At 51.6% G+C, this 12,552-nt stretch overlaps 1 protein-coding gene across 3 annotated transcripts; it reads left to right on the plus strand.

The window, feature by feature from the left end:
* Positions 1-506: 506 nt before the first annotated feature.
* LOC105496136 (neurensin 2) lies at positions 507-8,282 on the plus strand. 3 transcript variants are annotated; one of them, XM_011766261.2, is made up of 4 exons: positions 507-588; positions 2,708-2,822; positions 3,075-3,291; positions 6,876-8,282. In XM_011766261.2, the coding sequence occupies exons 3-4, from the start codon at positions 3,103-3,105 to the stop codon at positions 7,299-7,301; spliced, it is 615 nt and encodes a 204-aa protein (XP_011764563.1). In that variant the 5' UTR covers positions 507-588; positions 2,708-2,822; positions 3,075-3,102; the 3' UTR covers positions 7,302-8,282. The 3 variants fall into 3 exon arrangements, with proteins under 3 accessions (XP_011764563.1, XP_011764565.1, XP_011764564.1); XM_011766262.3 differs by lacking the exon at positions 507-588 and adding an exon at positions 1,155-1,701; XM_011766263.3 differs by lacking the exon at positions 2,708-2,822 and having other exon boundaries at positions 522-588.
* Positions 8,283-12,552: the final 4,270 nt, after the last annotated feature.

Raw genomic sequence — 12,552 nt, forward strand, 5'->3', positions numbered from 1 at the left:
GGAAAAGAGGACGAAAAGAGGATGGGGACTGAGTGAGAAGTGAGGACTTCAGAGAGATTAGGGGCTCCCAAGGCAAGTGGGAGGGGACTTCCCGGTAGGAGCCCAGAGAGAGATGGGAACCTGTGAAGAGGGCGGGGCTCAGCGAGGAGATGCCGGTTTATATACTGGGGTGGGGGCTCCATAAAGTGGATAGAGACCTAGAGAAGGGACTGACGGTACAGCGAGGAGATGAAGGCTCAGTGAGGGGATGGGTCTTCCATGAGAGGGGTGGGGAACTGCGGGAGTAATGGGAGCTTCGGTAAGGAGTTTGAGGGACTGCATGAGGGGTTGGGACCCAGGGAGTCCGAGGGGTCTCTGTGAGGGACCTGGGGTGTCAGAGAGAGAAGGGAACTCTGGAAGGGGACAGGAGCTGGGGGAGCTGCAGCGGGCCGCTATCTGCAGAACCAGTCCCTGAGACGGGCCGGCGCCCCCCTCCCCCGCCCCCATGTCACCCCCGCCCCGAACTGCGGCGCAGGCGCGAACCGAACCCGCTTTTGCTAGGCTCCCGCTCCGGCTCCCGCTTGCTAGGCGGAGACTGCAAGCAGAGAGGTGAGCTTAGCCCTGCTCCACGCGCGGCCAGACCCCAGCCCCATCCCCTGGAGAATCCCCGCGCTCTGCCTGCATCCTCAGCCCAGGCTGTGTCCCGCCTGGGACAGGACCGCTGCGCCTGAGCCTCGGGTTTGGGAGGTGGGGGTCCCAGGGAAGTAGCAGGGGGCAGAGGTAGCACCAGCTCCATCGCCCCTCGACACCTCAGGGTTGATAGGCTGGGCAGAGATTTCAAAGGACACTCCCCACCCCCGCCAACACTTCAAACCAAAAACCCATTCCTACCCGTCTCTGCCTCAGTTTCTCTCTAGGGAAAAGGACGCAGTTAGTGTGGACCAGGGGATCGATGGTCCTGTCAGAAAGAGTGGTGCGGGTGCAGGTGGAGAAGGGGAGGGGGGAAATGGCCTGATTTCCCCGACCAACACCCCCCACTCCTCCCCCTTCTGGAGGACGCCCTTCTCCCCCACCTGGGCAGCGCTGGACGCTGTAGTGGGCGAGTCTGAGGGTCTGGGAAGGAGAACTGAATGAGGCCGTGCTGAGGCAACAGATTCCATCCATCTTCGGCCCCTGGCTCCTGTCACCTTTGCCTATGCCTCCCACCCCTCGCCTCCTCCCTCCGCCGCAGTCTCCCCAAGTCGGACAACGCAGCCCCCTCCTCTTCCCGCTCCCTTCCCACCAAGCTCCTCCTGGCTCCCGGCTAGGGACACCTCCCTAGCTGTTCCCATGGCAACCCTCGTCCCGGTTACCTGCGCCCCGCCCCCCGCCAGCTAGACCTACTCCCTGCAACCCTAAAACGCGAGGGGGAGGGGCCAGGCCGAGGGGGAGGCACCGTCAAGGTCACCTTCCTTCTCCAGTACCAGCAGGACTGAGTGATTACATCTATTTGGAGTAGGGGAAGCGGTGAATTGGAGGGGAGGAGTCGACCCAGGCCAACAGTCCCGAAGCCCCCTCCACACCTCCTCACCTGCGGTCTTTAATAATGGTCTCCGCACTGAGGCTCCTACCGTCCCCCGGGCCCCATTTATTCTCCCCACCCGGACCTCCCCAGCGCCTCGCCGGGGCGGGATCAGCGCTGGCCGCACCCCTCCTCACAGCCCGCCCCGCCCACCTCCTCCGGTGAGCCCTCCTCTCCAGACCTCTCGCCCTCCTCCTCCGAGGGTCTGTCGCTTTTAGTGTCTGCCTTTTCCCTTTCTCTGTCATGGCTGTTGTTGTTGTTGTTTTTCCTCCTTTTCTTCCCCGCTCTTCTTTTCCTGAATTGTAAGTGAGGAGGGTGTAAAGCCACTATTTATGGACAGGCTTTCTTGACAGCAATCTTGTGTGCCGTGTGACTCCAAGCAGAACCTCCAACCGTGTGTGTGTGTGTGTGGGGTGTGTGTGTGTGTGTGTGTGTGTGTGTATGTCGTACCTATCTGGGTATGTCTCTGTGTGCTTTGTGAGCATGTCTGTGTGTTTCTCTGTGCTGTTTCGGTGAGTTTCTCTATGCAGGGATTTGAGGACTACATCTGATTGGAAGTGAGAGGGACTGTCAGGACCTTTATTTTACCCTTTGGAACAAGCACATTGTTTCATTTTGTAGGATGCTGCTAATTAAGGCTGAGGGCCATTATGGAGACTGGGGTAGAAGCCCAGTCCTCCCCCAGCGCCTCCTGGCTTTGGTTTGGGCGAAACCTGTATATGGATACACAAGTACCTTCCATTCCCAAGATCTGTGTCTACTTTTGTGGAAAAAAGAGGGGAGGGGGTTATTTGATAGATTTCTCTGGAAATCTAACAGCCCTTAAGCCTAAGAGCCTCTAATCCTGAGGGCCCTTGACTTTCACTTCCTAGGGAGTCAAAATTCATTGGAATCTGGAGGCTTTCCGGGGAAGTCCTGGGGAGGACATTTTATAGCCTTGAAGCTTGGGAACTCCAGCCCAAGTGTCAGCCATGACAACTACCCCCCAGAAGGGGGTCTGAAGGAGAGTGGAGGATGAGGCGCTCTCACTCCAGAGGTGGAGCCTAAAAATTTCAAGATGGAAGTAATAACAAAAAAAGTACAGTACTATTCACAACAGCTACCATTTCTCAGCATCAGACACAATAACTGTATGAAACAAGTATGATTATTAGGTCTGTTTTACAGATGAGGAAACTGAGACTCAGAAAGGTGGAAGCACTTGTCTAAGGTCACACATCCAGGAAGCAGTGTGTCCACGACTCCAGTCCAAGTGGTTAGGCTTCAGAGCCCACAGTCCCAGGTACTGGGTGGCCTCCAGGGTAAACATGTACATTTATTGACACCTCCAGTTGCCAGGCACTGGGCTAAGCCCTTCAGTGCATTGGCTCATTCGCGTTGTGCTTCGGGAAGGACAGGCTGGGATTCCAAAAGGCCAGACTGTGCTATGAGTGTAGGGTGTCTCAAGTGGGAGGAGAAGCGGGTGGGGCATAAAGATTTGGGGGGCTTATGAAGGTCACCATGAGCAGCTCCCACTAATCCCTCCCTCCGTCAGCTGCACCTTACCTGCTCCACAAGGATCCATGATGCCGAGCTGCAATCGTTCCTGCAGCTGCAGCCGCGGCCCCAACGTGGAGGATGGCAAGTGGTATGGGGTCCGCTCCTACCTGCACCTCTTCTATGAGGACTGTGCAGGCACTGCTCTCAGCGATGACCCTGAGGGACCTCTGGTCCTGTGCTCCCGCCGGCCCTGGCCCTCACTGTGTTGGAAGGTAAGGCCAGATGAGCAACTCCTGTGATTCCTCTGCCTTGATGGAGGAAATGAGTCTGAATTTGAGGCCCAAAGAAAAAAGAAGAGATAGCGTAGTAGTTAGGAGTCTTGCACATTTAAGCAACAGAAAATCCAATTCAAATGGGTTTAAATAATGAAGGGAGCCTTCATTGTATTTGTATTTACATGCATATTATTTACATACTTATTGTATGTAAATAATTACAGGTGCAGTGGCTCATGCCTGTAATCTCAGTACTTTGGGAGGCTGAGGTGGGCATATCACCTGAGGTCTAGAGTTCAACAGCAGCCCTGTCAACATAGCAAAACCCTGTCTCTACTAAAAATACAAAAATGGGCTGGGTGCAGTAGCTCACGCCTGTAATCCCAGCACTTTGGGAGGCTGAGGCTGGCGGATCTCGAGGTCACGAGTTCGAGACCAGCCTGGCCAACCTGGTGAAACCCCATCTCTACTAAAAATACAAAAATTAGCCTGGCATGGTGGCGGGTGCCCGTAATCCCAGCTACTCGGGAGGCTGAGGCAGGAGAATCTCTTGAAACCGGAAGGCAGAAGTTGCAGTGAGCTGAGATCTAGCCATTGCACTCCAGCCTGGGCGAAAGAGCAAAACTCCCTCTAAAAAAAAAAAAAGAAAGAAAAAAAAAAATGAGCTGGGCGTGGTGGCAGGCGCCTGTAATCCCAGTTACTTTGGAAGCTGAGGCAGGAGAATCACTTGAACCCAGGAGGCAGAGGTTGCAGTGAGCCAAGATCATACCATTGTACTCCAGCTGGGTGACAGAGCAAGACCCTGTCTCAAAAAAAAAAAAAAGAAGAAGAAGGGAAAATGTTGCTTATTTTTTAGAAGAGACCCAAGGTTGCATACTTTCAGGCAAAGTTTGATCCAGTAGTTCAACCCTTTACACCACGGACTTTGCAAGTTTTCTTAGTCTTCAGCCTCCTCATGGTGCCCCCACCCTGGTAGCCTGTTAGCTTCAGACTCTCCCATGTTCCCCAAATAGCCACTACTGTGTGGACCCTCAGATCTTCACTCCACACCATCTAAGGAAAGTCAGCATGTCATGTGGTATTTCCTTCAGAAAAGAAAATAGCCTATAATCCCATCACTTTGGGAGGCCAAGGCGGGTGGATCACCTGAGGTCGGGAGTTCCAGACCAGCCTAGCCAACATGGTGAAACCTCATCTGTACTAGAAATACAAAAATTAGCTAGGTGTGGTGATGGGCGCCTGTAATCCCAGCTACTCTGGAGGCTGAGGCAGGAGAATCACTAGAACCCGGGAGACAGCGGTTGCAGTGAGCAGAGATTATGCCATTGCACTCCAGCCTGCGCAACAAGAGTGAAATTCTGTCTCAAAAAAGAAAAAGAAAAATGGCCGGGGTACTAGCTCACACCTATAATCCCAGCACTTTGAGAGGCTGAGGCGGGAGATTTGCTTTAGCCCAGGAATTCAAGATCAGCCTGGGCAACATAGTGAGACTTCATCTCTACTAAAAATAAAAAGTTAGCTGGATGTGGTAGCACGGGCCTGTGATGCCAACTACTCAAGAGGCTGAGCCAGGAGGATCGCTTGCGCCCAGGAGGTAGAGGCTGCAGTGAGCCATGATTGTGCCACTGCACTCCAGCCTGGGCAACAGAGTGAGACTCTGTTAAGGAAAAAAAAAAAAAAAGAAAAGAGAGAAAAAAGGAAGAGAGAAAGCAAAATAGCAAGATATTAAAAACATATTACCATTTACCTTAGCACCAAAAAACAGAGAAATACTTAGGTGTAAATCTAACAAAATATCTGCAATATGAAAAGAACTACAAAACTCAAAAGATATCAAATAACTAAATAAATGGAGAAATAGTTCATGTCCATGGATTGGAATAGTCAATATTGTCAAGATGTTAGTTCTTCCCAACCTGATCTTTGATTCAATGCAATGCCAATCAAAACCCCAGCAAGTTATTTTGTGGACATCAACAAACTGACTCTATAGTTTATATGGAGAGGTAAAAGATTCAGGATAGCCAGAAATTTAAAACGCCATTTATAAGAAACAATGCTTTTCATTTCCAGAAGTCCTGACAAGCATTGCATTGGCTCTTATTGGGTCACTTGCCAGCCTTGAACTAATTACTATGGTTAAGAGATGGACTATGCTGACTGGTAGGAAGTGAGATTCATCTCACTTAAATCTTACTGTGGTTTCCCAGTGGTAGACTGGAGTATCTTGCCAGGGCAGCAAAAAAATGTGAAGAATTGATGTCTGTAACAGCCAAGGAGACTAGTCGGCCAGGGTGCACCAATGGGTCAAGGTGCAGAGGTGGCAATGAGCTGAGTCCCTCCTATGGGCATAGCTCTTTGCTAAATACTCTCGGGAGACTGAGGCAGAGGGTCCCTCCTGCTTTCAAAGGACTTCACTCTAGTGAGGAGGTAAGGTGCCAACCTGTGCAGAGAGACCAACTTACATAACTTCAGGTCAGGTCTGTAGAGAACACCAGGAGAGGAAATGATCAAGGAAGACTTCCAAGGAAAGGTTAGTGTGTTATTTAAAAAAATTTTTTTTTTTTTTTTTTTTTTTTGAGACGGAGTCTCGCTGTGTCGCCCAGGCTGGAGTGCAGTGGCGCGATCTCGGCTCACTGCAAGCTCCACCTCCTGGGTTCACGCCATTCTCCTGCCTCAGCCTCCGAGTAGCTGGAACTACAGGCGCCCGCCACCACGCCCAGCTAGTTTTTTGTATTTTTAGTAGAGACGGGGTTTCACCGTGTTAGCCAGGATGGTCTCGATCTCCTGACCTCGTGATCCACCCGCCTCGGCCTCCCAAAGTGCTGGGATTACAGGCTTGAGCCACCGCGCCCGGCCTTAAAATTTTTAAGCATCTTATTGCCAGGCACTGTGCTAGGCTCTTGGGAACACAGAATTTAAGACACGAGGTCCCTGTCCTTGAGGAACTCTTTTAGCTGTGGTTTATTTAGTCCTTCAGCAAACATTTATTCAGCCTTTGCTCTGTACCAGCACATGCTAGGCACAGAAGACTCCTAGTGAGCCAAAACAGGCACAGTCTCTGCTCTCATGGGGCTCTCAGTACTGCGGGAGAGGCAGACATCACTTACATAGCAACCAAAATACATGTCCAAGTGTGCACAATGGTAAGTGTATTGAAGAATGAATAGGCACAGAGTTTGCCCAGAGTAAAGCAAGGGACCCAACTCAGTCCAGGGATCTCCTCCCTGAGGAGGTGAGGTTTGAGATGAGATCTAATGGTGCATAGGAGTTAACCCAGTAGAGACAGGGAAGGTAGAAAGGACAAGGAGATGAACTGGGATGGAGGGAAATGCAGGGTTGGCCGGAGAAACCCACTGCTGGGTGGGAGCTGGGCAGGAAATTAAGAGGCCTCAAGATTCCAAATAGAACATGATAGTTTATGCCTCCTCTCAGTTAGACCCCAGCAAGTGTGCTCTGTGATTCCAATCTCCTAAGGATGGATAGAGTGGTTACCCTTAAGTCTGGTGAGGATCCAAGAAGATCCCTTGGTCAGGGGCCCCGGGCTGACCCTGCTTCCTGGTCTGTCTGCTTCTCCCCAGATCAGCCTGTCCTCGGGGACCCTGCTTCTGCTGCTGGGTGTGGCGGCTCTGACTACTGGCTATGCAGTGCCCCCCAAGCTGGAGGGCATCGGTGAGGGTGAGTTCCTGGTGTTGGATCAGCGGGCAGCCGACTACAACCAGGCCCTGGGCACCTGTCGCCTGGCAGGCACAGCGCTCTGTGTGGCGGCTGGAGTTCTGCTCGCCGTCTGCCTCTTCTGGGCCATGACAGGCTGGCTGAGCCAGGACACCAAGGCAGAGCCCTTGGACCCCGAAGCCGACAGCCACGTGGAGGTCTTCGGGGATGAGCCAGAGCAGCAGCTGTCCCCCATCTTCCGCAATGCCAGTGGCCAGCCATGGTTCTCGCCACCCGCCAGCCCCTTTGGGCAATCTTCTGTGCAGACTATCCAGCCCAAGAGGGACTCCTGAGCTGCCCACATGGTCTAAGGAGGAGCCAGATGTGGGTCCTGGATCCTTCCCCCTTCTCACTACAACCCCCTCTCAGTGTTTCCCCGACTTCTCCCTTTTAGCAGGGTCCTTTTAGAGCCCAAATCCAGGTCAAGTCTGGCGCTCAAATCCCAGTGCTCCCTTCCCAAGGTTGGGGCCCCAGCCCTTCCAAGATGCCAACCTTCCTCAAGTCTTCCCAAAACTTCCTACCCACACCCTCTTCCCAAGGCCCTCAGGGGCAGAAAACATCTCCTTCAACCCGTCCCCACTCCTTCCTCTGCATGACCTTGGGCAAGCCCCCTGCCCTTTCAAACCATCAGCTCCTGCCTCTCCGCCATGAGGGCTTTGGATCTCATTCCTCTTCTTGCCAGGCTGAGGACACGCACTGCCCTCCATAGACACAGATGAAGGGGTGGGGGTCATTCAGCTCGAATGGGTCCCAGATGCTCACTTGGACTTTCCCTGCAGGATGTATGAAGATGTATGCCTCTCACAGTGTGTCTTCTACCTGCATTTTGGCATCAGAGCCCCCCAGCCCACCCACCATAGGCAATTACTAGCCCCAGTTGATAGGTGAGGTGGGTGAAGGAGGCTGGAGGTGACAGTGTCCAAGGTCACACAACAAAGCAGCATGCAGGAACTAGAAACACATCTTCAGCCTCCTCCTGGGCCAGCTCTTGTGTTACAGGTGGGGCAGAGCCAGCCCCACACCTTCCTGGTTCCCTGAGTGTCCTCAGGGTGGAGGACAGGTTTGGCCCAGAAAGACTAGCCAGAGGCCTGATGGTCCCAGGTGGCTCTGGATATTCTTTGGATATGGATTTAAATGGTCTCTAAGAGCCGGGGGTAGGGGGCAGGAATCGTGGGTTGTCTTTGCCCCTCAAAGTCCACCTACCTAGAAACCAAGCCCACAAGCCTTGGCCGTGACCCTGATAATAAATGTGCCCTCTCAGAGGCACCAGCCAGCCGGAGGCGTCATCTCTCTTCTGTACCACTAGAGGGAGCTCCGATACGGCTGGAGAGCAGTACTCAAGGCTCTCGCCCACTCCCCTCCCTAACTTACCTTCAGTCTCCACCAGCCTGAAGGCCTCCTGGGGGATCCTCAGGCCGCCCCCACCAGGGCACGCCCTACTGTCCTTGTGCCTCACACCCCCTCCTCATCCTGCACCCCTTCCATCCCACCTTCCCTTTCAATAAACAGCTGGGATGGATACTGACTTTGTTTCCTTTCTCCCTGGCCACTGGGGTGTGGGGAGGAGAAAGACAGACTCTTAGGAGCACCTACTGTGTGCTGGGCACGACCCATTATTTCTCCTCATTTGCTCCTCAAAATAACCTGTTGAGAAAAGAACTGGTCTTCTTCTTTTTTTTTTTTTTTTTTTTTTTAGTAGAGACGTGTTTTCACTGTGTTAGCCAGGATGGTCTCAATCTCCTGACCTCGTGATCCACCCACCTCGGCCTCCCAAAGTGCTGGGATACCAGGTGTGAGCCACCGCGCTCGGCCTTATTTATTTATTTATTTATTTATTTATTTTTGAGATGTCTCGCTCCGTCGCTCAGGCTGGAATGCAGCGGAGTGATCTCCGCTCACTGCAACCTCCACCTCCCGGGTTCAAGCGATTCTCCTGCTTCAGCCTCCCAAGTAGCTGGGATTACAGGCACGCGCCACCACGCCTGGCTAATTTTTGTATTTTTAGTGGAGACGGGGTTTCAGCATGTTGGCCAGGCTGGTCTGGAACTCCTGACCTCAAATGATCCGCCTGTCTCAGCCTCCCAAAGTGCTGGGATTACAGGGTGAGCCACCGTACCCGGCCTTATTGTCTTCATTTTACAGATGTGGTAACTGATGATCAGAGAGGTGAGTCCTTTGCCTAAGGCTTCCCCATGGTGGATTTACTTTTTATTTTTATTTTTAATTCTTTTTATTTCAGTAGCCTTTGGGGCCCAAGTGGGTTTTGGTTACATGAATGAGTTCCATAGTGATTCTGAGATTTTAGTGCACCTATCACCGGAGCAGTGTACACTGTACCCAATAGGCAGTCTTTTATCCCTCATCCCCTCCCAACCTCCCCGGACTCAGTCCCCAAAGTTCGTTATATCACTCCGTATGCCTATGCATCCTCATAGCTTAGCTTCCACTTATATAAGTGAGAACCTACTGTATCTGGATTTCCGTTCCTGAGTTACTTCACTTAGGATCATGGCCTCCAGCTCCACCCAAGTCCTGCAGTGGATTTAAATGCTCAGCCAAGGGCAGGGAGTGGTGGCTGGGCCAGGCGAGGTGGCTCACGCCTGTAATCCCAGCACTTTAGGAGGCCAAGGTGGGTGGATCATCTGAGGTCAGGAGTTCAAGACCAGACAGGCCAAAATGGTAAAACCCTGTAACTACTTCTTAGTAGTTACAATTAGTTGGACGTGGTGGTGCATGACTGTAATCCCAGCTACTCGGGAGACTGAGGCAGGAGAATCGCTTGAACCCGGGTGGCAGAGGTTGCAGTGAGTCGAGATCACACCATTGCACTCCAGCCTGGGTGACAGAGTGAAACTCTGTCTCAAAAAAAAAAAAAAAATGCTTAGCCTGATTGGCCTATTGCCTGAGTGCGGAGCTCCTGTCTTTGGGTGGGAAGGAGATTTCTCAGCCACCTTGAGAACTCACTTCCCCTAGTTCTGAAAGGAATGTGAGGGCCAGGGTGTGGGAGAGGGGGCTGAGGCCAAACATGAGATCTTTTCCAGGCCTGGAAGAGTAATTAACCCCTTCTGGCACTCACCAGAGGCTGGGCCTTGTTCTTAGTGCCTTACAGAATTCAGGAATTCATTTAACCAAGACAACAACCTCTGAGGTGGCGGCTATTATTCTCAAACCTAGTTTTTCCTAAACTCCAGGCTTGCGTTTCCATCTGCATTCACCTGTATGTTGAATTTAAACTCAGCTATCTCAAACTGTTCTCTTTATTACCCCTCCCCAACCAAACCTGCCTCTACTATGCTGCCCACATGTTAGAGAGTAGCGGCCCCATCCTTCTGGCTGCTCCAGCCAAAACTTCCTCTCTTTCCTCACACCCTGAATCCATTCCATCAGCAAGTGCTGTCAACTCAACCTTGGAAATATATCTTCTACCCAACTACATTTCGACATCCCCATGGCTGACTCTATGGTCTGAGCCACCATCGCCTCCCATCTGGATCATTGCACCAGCTTCCCCCTGGTCTCCTGGCTTCTGAGGTTTAGACCCCACCCTACCCCAAGCCTTGACTCCCCACGTCTAATTGCTACACAGCAGCCAGACAGATCTTGTTAGAACATAAGTTAGATCATGTTCCTCCTCCACTCCAAACCTTCCCATGACTCCCACCTTACTCAGAGTAGCCAAAACCCTCCCTGTGGCCTCCAAGGCCTTACACAATTTGCTGATTTCCACTCCCCCCGCACCTTCCTCTGTAACCCCAACTCCCATCGCTCTCCAGGTTCCTGCGTCCTCTCCAGCCAGGATCTTGACTCAGGGCCTTTGCCTCGCTGTTCCCTCTGCTGGGGTGCTCCTCCCCAGTTGACCACATGGGCAATTCCTTCAAGTCATTGCTCAAACACCACCTTCTCAGTGAGGCCATCCCTGAGCAGCCTATTTAGAATTGCAACCAGGCCAGGCACGGTGGCTCAAGCCTGTAATCCCAACACTTTGGGAGGCTGAGGCAGGTGAATCACCCGAGGTCGGGCATGGAGACCAGCCTGACCAACATGGAGAAACCCCATCTCCACTAAAAATACAAAATTACCCGGGCATGGTGGCACATGCCTGTAATCCCAGCTACTCAGGAGGCTGAGGCAGGAGAATCACTTGAACACGGGAGGCGGAGATTGTGGTGAGCTGAGATCACACCACTGCACTCCAGCCTGGGCAACAAGAGAGAAACTCCATCTCAAAAAAACAAAAAAATGCAACCATGCCGGCCAGGTGGAGTGGCTCACACCTGTAATCCCAGCACTTTGGGAGGCCAACGTGGGCAGATCACCTGAGGTCAGGAGTTGGAGACCAGTCTGGGCAATATGGTGAAACCCTATCTCTACTAAAAGTACAAAAATTACCCAGGCATGGTGGCATATGCCTGTAATCCCAGCTACTCGAGAGGCTGAGGCATGACAATCACTTGAACTCAGGAGGTGGAGGTTGCAGTGGGCCGAGATCGCGCCATTGCACTCCAGCTTGGGGGACAGAGCGAGACTCTGTCTCAAAAAAATAAAGGGAAGCTAACACGGGGAATAAATGGTGCAGGCAGTTTGACAATATCAAAATAGAAAATACACATGCCCTTTGATTTCTCCCTCTTATGCAGGTGGATCTCTAGGTTCAACTCTACATGTTGGAACACTATAGTATTATTTGTAATGAAAACATTTAGAAACAGCATAAATGCTCACGGTAGGGGACTAATTAATAAAATACGGTAAGGCTGAGTGCAGAGGCTCACGCCTGTCATCCCAGTGCTTTGGGAGGCCAAGGCAGGAGGATCACTTCAGGCCAGGAGATCAAGACCAGCCTGGGCAACATAGGGCAACATAGCAAGGCCCCATCTCTACAAAAAATTAAAAATTAGCTGGGCATGGTGGCACATGCCTGTAGTCTCAGCTATTAATATTTGGGAGGCTGAGGCAGGAGGATCACACCACTGCACTTTAGCCTGCATACTGAGTAACAAAGCAAAACCCTATCTCTGTTTAAAAAAAAAAAAAATTGGGGGGAAAGGACACTTCTTTTTTTTTTTTTTTTTTTTTTTTTTGGAGACAGAGTTTCACTCTTGTTGCCCAGGCTAGAGTGCAATGGCACGATCTCAGCTCACCGCAACCTCCATCTCCTGGGTTCAAGCAATTCTCCTGCCTCAGCCTCTCGAGTAGCTGAGATTATAGGCATGCACCACCATGCCTGGCTAATTTTGTATTTTTAGTAGAGATGGGGTTTCTCCATGTTGGTCAGGCTGGTCTCGAACTCCCAACCTCAGGTGATCCACCTGCCTCGGCCTCCCAAAGTGCTGGGATTACAGGCGTGAGCCACCATACCTGGCCAGGACAAGTCTTCTTACAGAAGAATTCCAATTAGTAAATGTAGAAGGATTGAGAGAAATTGAAAATCATCATTAGAACACCAGAATAATAATTGCTGCAGGCAACATCTAGCAATGAACAGTAAAATTAATGGGTGAAACTTTAAGGAGAAGCAAGGTTTTTTTCCTAGAAACAGGATCT

This window comes from Macaca nemestrina, chromosome 15 (genome assembly GCF_043159975.1).
Source record: "Macaca nemestrina isolate mMacNem1 chromosome 15, mMacNem.hap1, whole genome shotgun sequence".
NCBI lineage: Eukaryota > Metazoa > Chordata > Mammalia > Primates > Cercopithecidae > Macaca > Macaca nemestrina.

Bases quoted from the DNA above. Each gene is read 5' to 3' on its own strand.
- LOC105496136 (XM_011766261.2), top strand. From the start codon at position 3,103: ATGATGCCGAGCTGCAATCGTTCCTGCAGCTGCAGCCGCGGCCCCAAC. The intron at 3,292-6,875 runs GTAAGGCCAGAT...GCTTCTCCCCAG, and splicing joins GGCCCTCACTGTGTTGGAAG to ATCAGCCTGTCCTCGGGGAC.